Source organism: Salvelinus alpinus, chromosome 23 (assembly GCF_045679555.1).
Source record: "Salvelinus alpinus chromosome 23, SLU_Salpinus.1, whole genome shotgun sequence".
NCBI classification, from domain to species: Eukaryota; Metazoa; Chordata; class Actinopteri; order Salmoniformes; family Salmonidae; genus Salvelinus; species Salvelinus alpinus.
In genome coordinates this window covers 28,469,850-28,489,298 of record NC_092108.1, presented here as the reverse complement: position 1 = coordinate 28,489,298, position 19,449 = coordinate 28,469,850, and the positions used below count along the sequence as shown (strand labels likewise).

The 19,449-nt window shown below is 41.5% G+C and overlaps 1 protein-coding gene across 7 annotated transcripts in view; it reads right to left on the bottom strand.

The window, feature by feature from the left end:
* The window catches only part of LOC139550727 (catenin delta-2-like), a 140,048-nt gene that overhangs the window by 91,270 nt on the left and 29,329 nt on the right, over nt 1–19,449 (bottom strand). For 6 of the 7 annotated variants that reach the window (XM_071361829.1, XM_071361832.1, XM_071361833.1 and 3 more), the window contains exon 3: nt 5,667–5,779. In XM_071361829.1, the coding sequence (XP_071217930.1) occupies nt 5,667–5,779 (113 nt within the window). Of the gene's footprint in view, nt 1–5,666; nt 5,780–14,661; nt 14,827–19,449 lie in introns of those variants that run through there. The other variant, XM_071361836.1, reaches the window with a different exon arrangement.

Here is a 19,449-nt window from a genome sequence, read left to right as displayed (position 1 = left end):
ATTGCCATGATGCATTACATGTTGGAGGGAAGAGCAGAGCACCCATTGGGTGCCCTTTAATAAAATCCAGCAATGTTTCATCAGAGCATAAAGTTGCCAGTACATTGTGAGCATGGCATTTAGAAGACTTATACTAGAATTTCAAATGATGTAATTTAACAGGAGGGGGGGGACTCCAAATGTCCTTATATATATTTTTATTCAAATGTAAGACAACAGCCCAATATTTCATGCAGGATTTTCAATACACCATAAGTGCACTATCAATCTGCAGTTTGATGCAGAACAACAGAGATCTATTGTGGCAATTGCAATACCATTGTCCTGCTGTTATGTTGATTCTGAAACTGTTGTGAAACATGCATTTCATGATCCCAATCCCAGTTTTCCACATTTCCATATCAAACCGTGTCAGTTGTCAAAATTCCAACATGATGACATTGAAAGCAACAAAGAGCCCAATACCACACACGCACCATAATGTCTCTCACTCTCAGGATGCATCCTAAATGAAAGCCTATTTCCTATATAGTGTACTACTTTAAACCAGGGCCCATAGGGCTCTGGTAAAAAGTAGTGCACTATAAAGTGAATATGGTGCCATTTGGGACACAGACCAGTGCATTTCATTCTGTAGAATGTGCTAAAGCCACAGGCTAGGAGAGACTAAGCTAGCAGGCAAACGCTCTGACAGCTTTTCTTAATACGTCCTCGCTGTGCCCGACAGACAGCATTTAGGAGGCAGACAAACCCACGCCCTGGGAAGTGGCTCGCTCCGGCCTGAACGGAGCAAAGAACCACCACCTTACCACAAGCAGCATCTGTTTGGGGGAGACACCTGGGCTCTGCCTACAGGAGCCCCTGTTGGACTATTAGATAAGCAGGCTGCAGTCCTATGAGCAAGGGCTCTCCGTTTAGCACAATGCTGTCCACCTGAATTCCTGAAGATACAGGACAAACATAGCCACCGCAATGAACTAGACCAGACTTGGCCCCAGGGAACGGTCTATCCATAATTTGTGCTGAGGCAAATATGGGAGAAAAAGAGGTGTGCATGATAGAATGTCAGAGCTGCAATTGTCTATTTTATTCATTGAAGTGGATGTGATGCGAAATATTTAGGACACATGATTAAATATAGCAGTGTGTAGAGTGCATTAAGCATAAAGAAGATGGTGACCCCAGGCAATTGTTTTTTACTGTGCTTTCAGGTTCTGTGACACATTTCCTCTGGGATTTTGATTATTTCAATCACAGTAAAACACAGATGCATACTGAAAGTCTGATTCATAAATGTTGAATAAGAAACCAGTCATAAAAGATTTAATCAGATCACATACTTGATTGGCAGCTCACAGACACCACCTCAGGTCACGTAAAACATAGACACACAGATATTGACAAGTAGAATCCATTATTGGATTCTTTATTTGCTAACCCATAGGCCTGGCTGGTGTGGTCTTCCATGAATAAATGATCAGAGGGATAAGTGGGATCTGATCTCTAGTCTGTCAGAGGAGAAAACAGCTCCCCCATTACTGACCCCACCCTGACCTTCACCGTGACCTTCAGTTACCTCAGGGACACAACGCTCAGGTTCAGTGGAGGAGGAGCAGGGAATGTCATTCAAGCTTCATACAACACTGATTCAGCAAGAAAATCTATTTGCATCCTCTTTTTTTTTGCATCAAACCTTTCTGACAGGTAAATCAGTCTCCCCTCAACTATCCATTTGAAAAACTTGGGAAAAACCCATCTTAATGATATACGCGGTCTGAGAGGAGATGAACTGTCATGATGTAAGGGGGAATGTTTTTAAAGGTCAGTCAAATCAACCATAATATTTCAGTCAACTGTAATCAATTTCTGAATGGGAAATGAGGGGAGAAAGAATCTGTTTTTGGAAGTCTTGTATAAGAGTTAACTGTGGGTACGAGCTTGCCTAATGGATTGACTGCAGGTGGAAAAAAGTGATAAAAGTGTCTGGATGAAGTGCCATGGGAAATAGGCCCACTGCATCACACTCAAACAAAGACAAACACACTGGCTCCTCAGTTCAGTCAAGCTCACCAACATTTTCTTAGAACAACTAAAGCTAAATGGACACTAACCACAAATGTAGACGCTTTGGGGTGCCTTATTGTCCTGTCTTGACAGAATAAAATGTCATAGATATGCCTTACTCAACCCAGTTAGTAAACTAACAATGTGAGGCCTGTGAATCTCACTCACAAGTCTTCAGACCCAGCAACAGCAAGCAGGCTGGTGTAATAATACTGTGGATGAGAGACTTTTGAGTTTCTTTGGATCTGCAGGTGTCTGACTCTCTTGGTTTGAGTTAACTGATGAAGTAACATATGGTTTTCTGATTAGACAGACTTTCATAAATCCCACGCAACATTTTCCACTGCTGATTCTATTAAAAAGGATTATGTGGAGAGAGTTTCTTGACTGTGTCCAACTCGCTAATAATCACCAAAATGAAAGCTAGACAGTCAGGGATTTTGAGGGGGAAAACAAACTAAATTTAATAAAAAATAACTAAAACCTAATCAAAAAGGTGTAGAAATGATAATGGACCTACATTCATACAGTTTCTTGACTGTGTCCAGCTCACTTATAATCACAGAAAAGAAAGCTAGACAGTCAGGGAGCATCAAACATTTTTAAAAAGATGGATAGAAGACTATATTTTGCAAATTTTGACTGCGAGGAAATATAACCAATTTTCAGTGAGGCCCTCCAGACCTCGTTGAAGGCGAGGGGCAAAATGAGTTTAACACCCCTGGTTTAGTGCTTAAGATTGGTTAATTGGAAATCAGAATCAGCGATTTTAGAAAAAGGGCTCATATCAGGCGAGATCTTTACATGACACGTTTTTGATATTCTAGAGAATACAGACCATTTCCAATGCATATTTTGAGGTTTGTGGAATGCACCATATACTGACAAATTCTGAATCCAGATGTGTCTTTTAGACATATATGATATTGGGATTTCTCAGAATATCACACATGGACATTTCCTATACTAAGGGAATCCAAAAATGTTTTGCGCATGAAAGAAAAATATGGATTTCATCTTTTGTCAAATTATTGAGCGTGTGCTGAAAACTCAGAAATGCATCAGAAATTGTCATTTTTTTCAGTATATCAAAAAGCATATTAAGATCCGGATATGGACCTCAGCCAAGAGAAGCCTATCTGGAATCAATATAGCTTAATATCTTGAATGTGTTGAAAAAACACAGCTATGTAATGTATACCATTAGTATTTGTCAACATGTTGAGAGAAAATAGTATGTCACATATCTCAGGATATATATGGACTCATTCAATATCCTGAGATATGTGACATCCTATTTTCTCTATTTGATGACAAATACTGACAGTAGCACTACATAGTATAGTTTCTCAGCACATACAATGCATATGATCTTGACTGAGGCCCATATCAGGATCTTGATATGCTTTTTGATATGCTAAATAAGGAGAATTTCTGATGCTTATTTTAGTTTTGAGGACATGCTCAATAATTTGCCAAATATTAAATCCATATAATTATTTCAGACACTAGCTAAACTTTTCAAAATGTTTAGGCTTATTGTACTACTGGTTAATATAAGATAGCTAGCTAACTAACTTAGCTAGCAACTTAGCTAGCTAGCTTGTTCCAGTTAGCTAGTTTTCTCATCATGAATGGAGCAGGTAGAGTTTCTACCTTGTTGTATGCTTATGTGAAATTACAATATTTTCTTGCAATATTGACACAATTTTGATTAATGATTTTTGCATTGGCAGTTTGGAGTGGATCACAGACCAACACTACCACCATGTTGGGTCTGGACTGCGAAGGACCGCCACCGGCACCGCTGACAACCCAATCTGCACCCATCGCATCCATAACACACAGAGCAGGCAGGGGTATTGAGGGTGTGCAACTTTTATTTTCTGTTAAATAAACAAAATACATTTTTAGCAAAGGTTGATCTACGTTTGCATCTTTACAGGAAACGTGTAGTAAATGGAGCTCTGGATAAACAGAAATAGCAGAGATGTACTTTGGATTAAATATGAAGATGTTTGCCTTTTCGTGCCTTGTAGCCTACTACTGAATATGGTATAAATGCTCAGATATGCCATCTTCATGTGAAGAAGCACAATGATTTTCGGCGCCTGAACAGGTCAAATAATTTGTGCGCTGGACATTGATCATGAGTCAATGTCCAGATGAATATTAAATATTCATGAGATGAATATTAAATATCATATAAGGATATCTACTGAAATGGTTAATAAAATAAAAACAATATGGATCCATAAATGCTCAGGTAATGACAGATATGATACATTTCTGAAAGTATGCGGACTCGTTCATGCCTAACTATAAAGGCATGTTCACACATACCCTTTCCGGAGTTAAAATATTCAACAAGTATGTAAGCGGGTGCACGCGCATCAGGTGCGTGTCTTGGGGAGATCTCAACTCGGATATCTCCCTGGACTCATACGGTAGCAGGGAGATTTCTGAGGTCTGGATTGGACATAGAAACTGTTCCATTACGTAGAGTATCCTAGCTCCATATATGAAATGAAGGACATGGGTATCTGGAGGATGTCTACGCCTTATATCTAATAAAATGTCAGATATCCGGGAATATAAAGATAAACATATCCCCTGATATTGACCCTTTTCGCCCAGTGGTGTCTTTATTATTCTGAGATTGGAAAGATGTGATATTGGTGGGGTAGGGGTAAAACAACTTGAATATGTTTTCTTTTCTCCAAAGTGAACAGCATTTTTCTCACTGGAATCTGGCAACACTTGCACATCATCATCTACTTGCACATCATCACCTGCACATCTATCACTCCAGTGTTAATGCTAAATTGTAATTATTTCACCTCTTTGGCCTAAGTATTGCCTTACCTCCCTACTCTTCTACATTGTATTGTGTTATTGACTGTACATTTGTTTATGTGTAACTGTGTTGTTGTTTTTGTCGCATTGCTTTGCTTTATCTTGGCCAGGTTGCAGTTGTAAAATGAGAACTTGTTCTCAACTGGCCTACCTGGTTAAATAAAGGTGAAATAAAATAAAAACCACAAAATCTGGCTGTTCATTTCATATCTCTACCCAGGTTTTCAGCAACATCAATGCTGACCTCCGTATTGTTCGAAGTACTGTCTGTCTCATATGGAAAAGCTACAAAATAGTTTTCAGCTAACTGAGCACAGCTAATGCAACAGACAGGTAGGGGGTCTGGGAGCGGCAGGTAGCCTAGTGGTTTGAGCTCTGGGCCAGTAACCAAAAGGTTGCTAGTTTGAATCGCAGAGCAGACAAGGTGAAAAATATGTCCATCTGCCCTTGAGCAAGACACTTAACCCTAATTGCTCCAGGGTCGCCGTCAATAATGGCTGATCCCTAGCCGTGACCCCATTCTCCGAGGGTGTCTCAGGGGAAGTTGGGATATGCAAAAAACAAATGTGAAACATGACAAATATAAGCACCCCCTATTTGAGGTAGAGCCAATCCACTGAAACTCCTGATGAAAACAGGTAGGGGAGAGGAAAGGGGGGGCAGGCTTGCATCATAGAGGACAGAAAGAAAGAAAAAAAGAAAGAAAGAGTGAGAGCGAGCATGTGGTGCCACTCTACTAAACACACCTGATGCTACTCATGCTGCCTGTCTCAGATCCTAGCTTGCATCGCTCCAGTTGGGTGGCGACAATCTGCCGCTCGGCTTCCAGTTCTCGAGTCAGTCGCTCAAATTGCAGCTCCTGTAAAGAAATGAAAAAGTTATTGTCAGTAAGCCTATCTATATTGTGCCACAAAGGATCTAGCTTACTGTATTCATGAATCATTCTCAAATTGTTCTTATGAGGATTGTGACAATTCAAATGCTTCAAAACATCCAGTTATTGTAGCCTAACCACGCTCACCCTCAACATTGGGGTCCCTCAGGGGTGTGTGCTTAGCCCCCTCCTGTACTCCCCATTTACCCACAACTGTCTGGCCACGCACGACTCCAACTCCATCATCAAGTTTGCTGACAACACAACGGTGGTAGGGAGGAGGTCAAAGAACTGGCAGTGTGGTGCCAGGACAACTACCTCTCCCACAACGTCAGCAAGACCAAGGAGCTGATTGTAGACTACAGGAAACAGTGGGGAAGGGGAAATATATAGCTGCACCCTTGAGAGCATCCTGACTGGTTGTTACACCATCTGGTATGGCAACCGCACCACCCGCGACCGGAAGGCCCTACAGAGGGTGGTGCCAATGACACATCGCATCACTGGGGGTGAGCTCCAAGCCATCCAGGACGTACAGATGTAGGATCTTAATTTGAGCCAGTTCGCTGCAGCAGGAAATGTGAATTATTATGTGGATTATAATTCATGGACATTTTGTAGGGGTTAATACATTTTTTGTTAGGGCAAACCAAGTCTGACATTTCAAAGTGGAAATTATAAACTTTAGAAACCTTTAAAACTCAAATACACTACAAGTTTGCATTTCCTGCCATGCAGGAAAATTCTCAGCAACAAAAAAGTGATAAAATTAAGATCCTACATCTGTATATGTCAGGTGGTGTCTGAGAAAGACCCAAAAAATTGCCAAAGACTGCAGCCACCTGAGACATGGACTGTTCTCCATGCTCCTGTCCAGCAGGCGGAACCAGTGCATCAAGGATCAGACCAATAGACTCCTAAACAGCTTCTATCCCCTGGCAATAAGACTGTTAAATGGCTAATGACTACTGCTCTCCCTCTCCCACAGACTATCCACACTGACTCTATGTCCATCCACAGGTCTCTACCCACTCAGACACAACCTACGCTGCTGCTAATTATTTTTTAATTATTATTATTTTATTTTATTTAAATTTGATCCCCTTTTCTCCCCAATTTCCGTGGTATCCAATCGCTAGTAATTACTATCTTGTTTCATCGCTACAACTTCCATACGGGCTCGGGAGAGACGAAGGTCGAAAGCCACGCGTCCTCCGAAGCCCAACCCAACCAAGCCGCACTGCTTCTTAACACAGCGCGCCTCCAACCCGGAAGCCAGCCGCACCAATGTGTCGGAGGAAACACCGTGCACCTGGCCCCCTTGGTTAGCGCACACTGCGCCCGGCCCGCCACAGGAGTCGCTGGAGCACGATGAGACAAGGATATCCCTACCGGCCAAACCCTCCCTAACCCGGACGACGCTAGCCCAATTGTGCGTCGCCCCACGGACCTCCCGGTCGCGGCCAGCTGCGACAGAGCCTGGGCGCGAACCCAGATACTCTGGTGGCACAGCTAGCACTGCGATGCAGTGCCCTAGACCACTGCGCCACCCGGGAGGGCCTTCGCTGCTGCTAATTTGATTACTGATTAGATGTATTACTCCATTAAACTGTTGTCCATTGATTATTGATTGCCATTACTATTAGTATTTATCTATTTATCCTCTACTGGTCACTATTACTCCTGTTTACATGTACATTACCATTAATACATTACCCTAAATATTTATATATATCCTACTACCAATCACTTTATATGTATAAACCCACCTCAACCACATCAGTACCTCTGCACATTGAATAAGGTACTGGCACTAACCTTTATATACTTGAATTCTCATGTTTCTAACTCACATCTTAGTTCTTTTGTTGGTTTTAATTGTACTTTTTATTCCATTTTCTATTATTATCTATATTATTATTATTATCACCACATTGTAGCCTAGTGGTTTGAGCGTTTGACTAGTAAGGGAAAGTTTGCAAGATCGAATCCCCGAGCTGACAAGGTAAAAAATCTGTCATTCTGCCCCTGAACAACCCACTGTTCCTAGGCCGTCATTGAAAGTAGGAATTTGTTCTTAACTGACTTTCCTAGTTAAATAAAGGTAAAATAAAATAAAAATGAAATTGTTGGAAAGAGCTCTCAAGATAAGAATTTCACTGTACGGTTTTACACCTATTGTATTCTGTGCACGTGGCGAATAAATTTTGAAACTTGGGTAGCACTTTATAATAACTTCACGTAATAAAGCATTTATAATGGCTTAGTAAATAGTTTATTCATAATGTATCATTACTCCAACATCTGTAAATGTTAGTAACCTAGTTATTCATACATTTATAAACAACTTTTAAAGTATTTCATAATGATTCATAAGATCATCCATAAAACCATTTATTAATCATTAGTTAAGTATTTTTGCTTGGCATCATCTAAAGTGTGGGCTATATATAATTTATAAATACTTTAGAAATGTTTTGAGTGACAGGTATAATTTCTCACAAAAATAAATTGGTAGACAGTTCCTTGGTAGGCAGTACCTGATGCCTCAAAATGACCGAGAACATATCAATGGTTAAACAATAAGCACACAATAGAGGAGAAAATATATTGACAAAAACAGTCACACTGTTGTAGTAGTAGTGTGATGTGTAACTTCAGACTAAGAAATGCTGAGAAAAAGAATTTTTTTTGGCAGAAAATGCTAACATAAGCGTTTCTTGGCAGTGACTTTTCTACAAAAACCAAAGTGTGGATTGCAGTCACTCCTTAGAGCAGTCTAATCTTGGTTAACCCAGAATTAAAATCTTGCGTAATTTGGTCAGCTGCATGATTAAGTTCTGGGCCATACATGTTAGAAATTGGGAGTTCCGGTTTGCAAAGTCTCCACCCTTGCAAAAGAAAACAGCCAAAGACCACTGCTTACGAGGTAAGGAAACACATATCTGAATACATCCCATTATTTTAAAGAGTTACTACCCCAGTAAAGGTGCCGCCAAACAAACCATGTGTGAAAATAGTCTGCGCTTAAAAGACTGAAGCACAGGAAATATTTAAAGGTTATACATAAAGGTTATATGCAATTTCAAGGTTGAAAATTCTTAATAAAATTTAAATGTGATAAACAATGAGTGCACAAAACATTAGGAACACCTGCTATTTCCATGACATAGACTGACCAGATGAATCAAAATCAAATCAAATTTTATTTGTCACATGCGCCGAATACAACAGGTGTAAACCTTACAGTGAAATGCTTACTTACATGCCCTTAACCAACAATGCAGTTTTAAGAAAATCCCTAAAAAAAGTAAGAGTTAAGAATAACAAATAATTAAATAGCAGCAGTAAATAACAATAGCGGGGCTAGATACAGAGGGTACCGGTACAGAGTCAATGTGTCAATGTGCGGGGGGCATCGGTGTCGAGATAATTGAGGTAATTATGTACATGTAGGTAGTTATTATTATAAAATTATTATTAAAGTTATTAAAGTGGCTATGCATAGATAATGACAGAGAGTAGCAGCAGTGTGGGGGGGTGGGGGCAATGCAAATAGTCTGGGTAGCCATTTGATTAGTTGTTCAGGAGTCTTATGGCTTGAGGGGTGAAGCTGTTTAAAAGCCTCTTGGACCAGACTTGGCGCTCCAGTACCACTTTCAGTACCGCTTGCCCTGCGGTAGCAGAGAGAACAGTCTATGACTAGGGTGGCTGGAGTCCTTGACAATTTTTAGGGCCTTTCTCTGACACCGCTTGGTATAGAGGTCCTGGACGGCAAGAAGCTTGGCCCCGGTGATGTACTGGGTAGTACGCACTACCCTCTGTAGTGCCTTGCGGTCGGAGGCTGAGCAGTTGCCATACCAGGCAGTGATGCAACCCGTCAGGATGCTCTCGATGGTGCAGCTGTAAAACCTTTTGATGATCTGAGGACCCATGCCAAATCTTTTCAGTCTCCTGAGGGGGAATAGGTTTTGTCGTGCCCCCGTCACGACTGTCTTGACCTCCTCCCTATAGGCTGTCTCATCTTTGTCGGTGATCAGGCCTACCACTGTTGTGTTATCATCGAACTTAATGATGGTGTTGGAGTCATGAGGGGACTGAGCACGCACCCCTGAGGGGCCCCCGTGTTAAGGATCAGCGTGGCGGATGTGTAGTTACCTACCCTTACCACCTGGTGGCGGACCTTCAGGAAGTCCAGGATCCATTTGTCCCAGGGTCTTTAGCTTAGTGATGACCTTTGAGGGCACTATGGTGTTGAACACTGAGCTGTAGTCAATGAATAGCTATGAATAGCTATCATTGCTATGCAGACGACACACAATTAATCTTCTCCTTTCCCCCCTCTGATAACCAGGTGGCGAATCGCATCTCTGCATGTCTGGCAGACATATCAGTGTGGATGACGGATCACCACCTCAAGCTGAACCTCGGCAAGACGGAGCTGCTCTTCCTCCCGGGGAAGGACTGCCCGTTCCATGATCTCGCCATCACGGTTGACAACTCCATTGTGTCCTCCTCCCAGAGCGCTAAGAACCTTGGCGTGATCCTGGACAACACCCTGTCGTTCTCAACTCACATCAAGGCGGTGACCCGTTCCTGTAGGTTCATGCTCTACAACATTCGCAGAGTACGACCCTGCCTCACACAGGAAGCGGCGCAGGTCCTAATCCAGGCACTTGTCATCTCCCGTCTGGATTATTGCAACTCGCTGTTGGCTGGGCTCCCTGCCTGTGCCATTAAACCCCTACAACTCATCCAGAACGCCGCAGCCCGTCTGGTGTTCAACCTTCCCAAGTTCTCTCACGTCACCCCGCTCCTCCGCTCTCTCCACTGGCTTCCAGTTGAAGCTCGCATCCGCTACAAGACCATGGTGCTTGCCTACGGAGCTGTGAGGGGAACGGCACCTCCGTACCTTCAGGCTCTGATCAGGCCCTACACCCAAACAAGGGCACTGCGTTCATCCACCTCTGGCCTGCTCGCCTCCCTACCTCTGAGGAAGTACAGTTCCCGCTCAGCCCAGTCAAAACTGTTCGCTGCTCTGGCACCCCAATGGTGGAACAAACTCCCTCACGACGCCAGGTCAGCGGAGTCAATCACCACCTTCCGGAGACACCTGAAACCCCACCTCTTTAAGGAATACCTAGGATAAAGTAATCCTCCTAACCCCACCCCTCCCCCTTAAAAGAGTTAGATGCACTATTGTAAAGTGGTTGTTCCACTGGATTTCATAAGGTGAATGCACCAATTTGTAAGTCGCTCTGGATAAGAGCGTCTGCTAAATGACTTAAATGTAAATGTAAATGTAAATAGCATTCTCACATAGGTGTTCCTTTTGTCCAGATGAGAAAGGGCAGTGTGGAGTGCAATAGAGATTGCATCATATGTGGATCTGTTGGTGCGGTATGCAAATTGGAGTGGGTTTCTGGGATAATGGTGTTGATGTGAGCCATGACCAGCCTTTCAAAGCATTTCATGGCTACAGATGTGAGTACTATGGGTCAGTAGTCATTTAGGCAGGTTACCTTCATGTTCTTGGGCACAGGGACTATGGTGGTCTGCTTGAAACATGTTGGTATTACAGACTCAGACAGGGAGAGGTTGAAAATGTCAGTGAAGACACTTGCCAGTTGGTCAGCGCATGCTCGGAGTATACGTCCTGGTAATCCGTCTGGCCCAGCGGCCTTGTGAATGTTGACCTGTTAAAAGGTCTTACTCACATCGGCTGCGAAGAGTGTGATCACACAATCGTCCGGAACAGCTGATGTCTCATGCATGTTTCAGTGTTACTTGCCCCGAAGCGAGCATCGAAGTTATTTAGAGTCCCACTCCTTGAAAGCGGCAGCTCTACCCTTTAGCTCAGTGAGAATGTTACCTGTAATCCATGGCTTCTGGTTGGGGTATGTAGGTACAGTCACTGTGGGGACGACGTCCTCGATACACTTATTGATAAAGCCAGTGACTGATGTGGTGTACTCCTCAATGCCATCGGAAGAAACAAGGAACATATTCCAGTCTGTGCTAGCAAAACAGTCCTGTAGCTTAGCATCTTCTTCATCTGACCACTTTTTTATAGACAGTCACTGGCGCTTCCTGCTTTGATGTTTGCTTGTAAGTAGGAATCAGGAGGATAGAGTCATGGTGAGATTTGCCAAATGGAGGGCAAGGGAGAGCTTTGTACGCGTCTCTGTGTGTGCAGTAAAGGTGGTCTAGATTTGTTAACCCTCTGGTTGCACATTTAACATGCTGATAGAAATGAGGTAAAACTGATTTAAGTTTCCCTGCATTAAAGTCCCCGGCCACTAGGAGCGCCGCCTCTGGTTGAGCGTTTTCCTGGTTGCTTATGGCGGACTACAGCTCATTGAGTGCGGTTTTAGTGCCAGCCTCGGTCTGTTGTGGTATGTTGACAGCTACGAAAAATACAGATGAAAACTCTCTAGATAGATAGTGTGGTCTACAGCTTATCATGAGATACTCATCCTCAGGCGAGCAAAACCCTGAGACTTGCTTAGAAAAGCACCAGCTTTTGTTTATAAATATGCATAGGCCCCCTCCCCGTGTCTTACCAGAGGCTGCTGTTCAGTCCTGCCGATAGAGTGTATAACCTGCCAGCTGTATGTTCTTAATGTTGTCGTTCAGCCACGACTCAGTTAAACATAAGATATTACAGTTTTTAATGTTCCGTTGGTAGGATATATTTGCTTTCAGTTCGTCCCATTTATTTTCCAGCGATTGAAAGTTAGCTAGCAGAATGGAAGGCAAGGGCAGATTAGCGACTCGTCGCCTGATCCTCACAAGGCACCCTGATCTCTTTCCGCGAAACCTGTTTCCTTTTCCAGCGAATCACGGGGATCTGGGCCTGGTCGGGTGGCCATAGTATATCCCTCGCGTCCGACTCATTGAAGAAGAACTCCTCGTCCAATCTGAGGTGAGTAATCCCAGTTCTGATGTCCAGAAACTCTTTTCGGTCATAAGGTCATAAGAGACGGTAGCAGAAACATTATGTACAAAACATGTTACGAACAACAGGAAAAAACAAACAAAATAGCATGGTTGGTTAAAAGCCGATAAGACGGCAGCCCTACCCTCCGGCGCCATCTTGATAATCCAGGTGAAAGCTATGATCCCTTATTGATGTCACCTGTTAAATCCACTTCTATCAGTGTAGATGAAGGGGAGGAGACAGGTAAAATAATTGTAAGCCTCAAGACATGGATTGTGTATGTGTGCCATTCAGAGGGTGAATGGGCAAGACAAAATATTTAAGTTCCTTTGAACAGGATATGGTATTAGGTGCGAGGCGCACCAGTTTGAGTGTGTCAAGAACTGCAATGCTGCTGGGTTTTTCATGCTCAACAGTTTCCTGTGTGTATCAAGAATGGTCCACCACCCAAAGGACATCCGGCCAACTTGACACAACTGTAGGAAGCATTGGAGTCAACATGGGACCGCATCCCTGTGGAACGCTTCCGACACCTTGTAGAGTCCATGCCGCAACGGTGTTCCTAATATTTTGTACACTCAATGTATTTCCTTTAACATCATGCGTTGTGTGCTTATTCTTTAACCATTGATATGTTCTAGGCTATTTTGAGACCTTAAGGAGCATTAAGTACTGCTGGATTGTCTGCCAATGGCATGTCCATCTATTTGTGAGAAATTACACTGGTCACAAAACATTTATAAAGTATAAATTGCCCACACTTTAGACAAGGCCACAGAAAAACAATTTACTAATTATTGGTAAATGGTTTATAAGGACCTATATTAAACATCTTATGAATGGATTAATGATTAATAAATGATTAATTAAATATTTACTAATACATTATAAATGCTTTGTTATGTGGGGATATTATGAAGTGCTACCAAAAATGTAAACTAAATCATATACAGGCACAGTTGGAAATGAATACTAGTAGCTTGTGTTGATGCAATTGGTAGATTTACACCAAAGTTCAATTTAGAGTATGCCTAGTAATGCACATTTTAAGTAATGATTAATTAAGTAAAGCACGTTTTAAGTAAAGAGCTAATGATTAAGTCACTACACTTGCCAAACCATACCCCAAATTAGTAATTGTTAGAATAGATATACCGTGTTGTATGAAATTAAGTGACAAACATGCCTGGGCTAAGAGAACAAAATCCCCAAGCACCTCTTACGAATAATTACTGAGAATATCCCATCTGAGCAATGAGCCTCAGGCAACTCCAGTCAATACAAACTGTCCACTTTTTCTGTGACAAGGCTGAAATGAGTCCAGCGCTCACAAGGTCAAACACTCTCCCTAGAGCAGTTAAACTAAAGACTGCTACAAAATGTATCACCTTTTATTTTGGGCAAGAGCCCAGAGGATCGAGGTCCACAGAAACATCCAATTAAACTCGATGAAGAAAGATCCATATACAACTGTTATTAAACAGACTTTGAGCTACTTGTATACTATCACAGTACATGAGTCAGTAGACTTGCATTCAAATGTACTTCCCTTGGTATAATAGTTGCATTTACATAACTTTGTACATGCAAGCAACTGTTGATATTGTCTGTCTCAGTTATCTAGATCTTCCAATATACATATTTTGCATAACTTATAAATAACCAAACTTCATATTTTTTCAGCACAAATAAACTTTGTTCTGAGAAGATGCAGTATTTTGGGATAGAAGAACGAAGAACAAAGGACCAACAAAGTTGAAGTGCTTGTTTTAGTTTATGCGGGAGCAAACTAGCTACCTGACGGAATTCAATCAGAGCTGCAAACAACAAAACCCCTGACCCAGAATATTCCCTCCAAATGTAACATAACAGGAAAACACCTGTTACCACTGACAGAGTATCAGAATGAAAGTTAACAAAGCCATACCTTCACATGGACCATACTTCAGAGAAAGTGACAAACGCACAGAAATCCCACTTTTTGCTCCATCCACAACATGTCTAGAAGATCATCTGTCCTTATTGAGAAACCGTCATTAGAAACCTGCAAGCCCAGTAGTGACTGCCTCCAAGCAGTAAAGAATAGAAGTTCAGCTAGGCACAAAGGTCTCCATGGCAACAGATAATTTAGAACCCCTTTGGCATTACTTATGCAACATTGCATCACAAAAGGACCCTCCCACCAGTCTGCCTGCCAAATCCTGCCGCTTTCCAATCACTCTTTTGACTGCTCCTCTCCTCAACACCATCTGCACCCCCCACTGAAAAAGCAGAGAGGGGGTAGCTGGGTGGAGGTGGTGGGGGGAGCAATGGAGTGGGGGGACGGAAAAGCTACAAAGACTGGAAGGATTGGGAGTGTAAGTATTGTGGGGTTGAGCCAGCAGAAATGTCTCCTCTCCCTTTCTTCTGGCCATAGTTTTGCATTGTGCTCTCCAGGGATACACAGTGACTGTTGTGCCTCGCTGAGAACTTAGGTAATACACGATACAGTCACTCTTTAAATATAGCTCTGTAAAAAAGACAGGAGAGTAGAAGAGAGGGCCACAGAGGCTTGGGAAGTCACTATTTACTTCCTGTCACTCACACCATAAACTCTGTATATTTATATCCTGTATGATGCATTGTAGTGAAGGAAGTATTTCAGGGGACCCAAGAAAGACAGTCATAAGATAATGAGGTAGTCAGTCTATACATGCGTAAATGACTCGGTCAGTAACTAAGCTAAGTTACCAGTAAAAACCTGGTACCCCTACAATAATGCATCTCAACTTGCAACTGTCACTAACAACTGTAACAATAGGCCTGAGAAAATATAAATGTGGGTATGATTGAGAGAATGATTGAATGAAAAGTAATTTTGATCAAATGAAAACTGATAGAGCTGAGGGCAGCTGAGAGTGAATAGCAGCTGAGAGTGCCTCTAGAGTGAATAAACAAAGCTATCTCCTCCCAAACCATCTCTTTATTCAAATCGTCATTGGGCCAGTATACCAATTCAAAAACATGTTCAGAATTTGAATACCCAAAGCTTAACAAGACACCAGACATATGTCTGCTGGAACTGAAAGACATAGCTAAATTGCTTAGCAGGATAGTTCCGTATACATACTGTGGAACAGTGTAGAATACCCTGAATTCAAATGTGTGTGTGGCAAAACTGAAGAAATACCCACTAAATAATACAATTAACTAGTTTAAAAAGGCAGCTTGCATGATAATTGCATTACAAGAGAATCAAGTATACTTCCAGCCCATTACCAAGGACAAGAGAGAGAGAGAGAGATAGAGATAGAGAGAGGTGGAGGGGGGGGGGGGGGGGTGCCCAATAGCTTGCAAACAGTACGTCCCTTGAAAACACCATTAAACCTATTAGTTGGTAGAATAAATGACTAGGGGACAGAAGATGGAATTCTGCAGCTTCAGGAAACTATGGTAGCTATGGTCCTCGAGTAGACATGCCTAATTGTGCCCTGTGGTACCAAGACTGACATTTAACTTCTTCAGAGGAGACAATTTGATTACAAAATGTCATCCTGGGTATGCCTCACACATTCTTTTGGGGGTTTCATCTGATTCCTAAAAACCCAGAGGTGAACTTAATCAGTACAAAACCAAAGACAAGGAACACCCTGTAACAGAATAAGACTGTGCAGGGAACGTTGGCTGGAGAAGATAAAAAACTGATGGAACTTTCAGTACAGGTACACAGGCCTACACAAAATATGCCACATTCATATGAAGCTAGGGGTGTCCTACCAAATAACATTGAACTAACTCAAAACATTAAACATTGAGATACAAGGTAGCCTATTAAGCCTAGGATAATAGTATTGGCTGAACTTGAGTAGAGAACCTATGGGCTTTAAAATCCTTGGCTTAAATACTCCCGTTGAGACAACATTTCAAAGCTTTTCCTGGGTTGACAGAGTTCACCACTACTGCTGACTGTCTTCCCACTCCTCAGCTGAGTAACACAGTGCTGGATTTCAGATTGATCTGTCTAATGCCTCATTCAGATTTGTTAGAGCAACTGTATGCCTCTAAGCCACTCAAACTGCACTTCTACCTCTCTGCCATGGTTGTCTGATTCCCTCATTCAAGCCAGATGCAAAGCCAATTTTCCAAGTTTTTCCCCCTTGAGTCAACTGACAAAAAAAAACTGTCCTATATGCCAACACTTAGCCGTCTGAAACAAAGGAATTGTAAAGAAATGAGAACTCCAAATCCCTGCCTTATTCCCCAAAACCTCTCTTACTGAATAATTATTGGATCCATTTTGAAATCCCTTCTTATAATAATAATACAGTACTATGAAATTATAAGCCCTGTACACACAGTATCAGATATGATTGTGTCAGATGTATTGTTAATTGGTTGAGTTAATGCTGGCAAACAATTCGGCTTTATAATATTACAAATGAGACACAAGGACCAACACCAACAAATATCCTAATTGACAAATGCATTGTATAATTAAACAATGAACACAATTAACTATAACTGAGGGATCGAGAATGTATCACCCTGATTTAATGTAGCTAGCTAGTCATGACACCAATCATCAACTTCAGTTACTTTCATGATGAGCATTAAATTATAAGATGTGTTATTCCTAATATTGACCCTGTCCTGCATGATCCTCATATACATCTTCACTATCTGGGCTCGACATTCACTCACAGTTAAGTCATGAGTGACAGTCTCCATATTGAACCTTTTGTTCGACATGACTGGTAAAGAGCAGCACTGTAATATCCTGAATTTGATTGATACGCTAAATGCTATTATGCACATAATTATGATATGGACAAAGTTGGAGGGGATTGATGAAGAAACTACTCTATGTAATTTACTGATGATATAATAACAATATAGAGTAACAACATCAGGTTTTCAAGTTAACTGACCCTTTTTTCACAGACACTATTCAGTCTCTATAACTTTATTCGAAAACGTCCTATTCATTATAATAGTCTCCTGTCCTCTATCAGCAAAGCAGCCCATATTCTAGAATGGTACAAATTAGAGTGACTATTTCACAAGACTTAATAATTCACATTAATTATTTCAGGCTGCTGAAATGACATCACTTCAGCAAAACCCATTTGTTTAAACATCCATTAAGTCTAAAGAGGTGACCATGATTAAAAAAAACAGATTAGCATTCTCTCCCCAAACGAAATAACACGTCTAAATATTCTAGCTAAATGCATTCCTCACATTGCTGTAGAAATGATTGCTAGATGTTTGACATGCCAGCGCTCTGAATAAGATGACACTGATTTGCATTCCCATCTTGCCCTCACGTATCAGCTAATAATGGCTCCGGCTGGTTTCATTTGCTCACCCCGTTGCCTGCTGTTGATTTGATTCCTGATTTTAGAGCCTCCATTGTGAGAGGACAAAATGAGGCATCACACGTTGGCATTTACGGCACTACTTCAAACCATGGTCACTGGCAGATCTAAATGAGGCTCAATAATAACCAAGCATGGTGGAACATAGTTAATCTAAATATCCTTGGGGACCAAAAACAAAGTCACACCATACAGTACTAGAACCACCCCAAGTTTACAGTAATTTAAAGACCGGTAAGTTAAATTCAAAGTTTCACCTCAACCCAATGCCAATAAACCCTTTCCACCAACACACTCCTCAAGCCTGCTTATTGTTGATGTCCAAAGTCAACCGACCCTATGACTGAAAAATGTAGTGGTTATTTGTCCTGGTAAATCCATTGTAGGGCTAAACTGATGCTGTTTGCCATTTACTGATGTAAGAAACCATTGACCATTAACACTGCATTTCAAATGTGTATCACTGTTACACATTTGACGGTACAGTATATTGTAAGATAAACAAACATATCTAACATCAAACATGAAATGTGGAAAATGACAATACTAACAATGGAAGAAGACATGAAAATACATACACTACCGGTCAAAAGTTTTAGAACACCTACTCATTCAAGGGTTTTTCTTTATTTGTACTATTTTCTACATTGTAGAATAATAGTGAAGACATCAAAACTATGAAATAACACATAGGGAATCATGTAGTAACCAAAAAAGTGTTCAACAAATCTAAATATATTTGAGATTTGAGATTCTTCAAAAAGCCACCCTTTGCGTTGATGACATCTTTGCACACTCTTGGGATTCTCTCATCCAGCTTTGTGAGGTAGTCACCTGGAATGTATTTCAATTAACAGGTGTGCCTTCTTAAAAGTTAATTTGTGGAATTTCTTTCCTTCTTAATGCATTTGAGCCAGTCAATTGTGTTGTGACAAGGTAGGGTGGGTATACAGAAGATTGCCCTATTTGGTAAAATACCAAGTCCATATTATGTCAAGAACAGCTAAAATAAGCAAAGAGAAACAACAGTCCATCATTACTTTAAGACATGAAGGTCAGTCAATTCGGAAAATTTCAATAACTTTGAACGTTTCTTCAAGTGCAGTCGCAAAAACCATCAAGTGCTATGATGAAACTGGCTCTCATGAGGACCGCCACAGGAAAGGAAGACCCAGAGTTACCTCTGCTGCAGAGGATAAGTTCATTAGAGTTACCAGCCTCAGAAATTGCAGCCCAAATAAATGCTTCACAGAGTTCAAGTAACAGACACATCTCCACATCAACTGTTCAGAGGAGACTGGGTGAGAATCAGGCCTTCATGGTCGAATTGCTGCAAAGAAACCACTACTATAGTACAC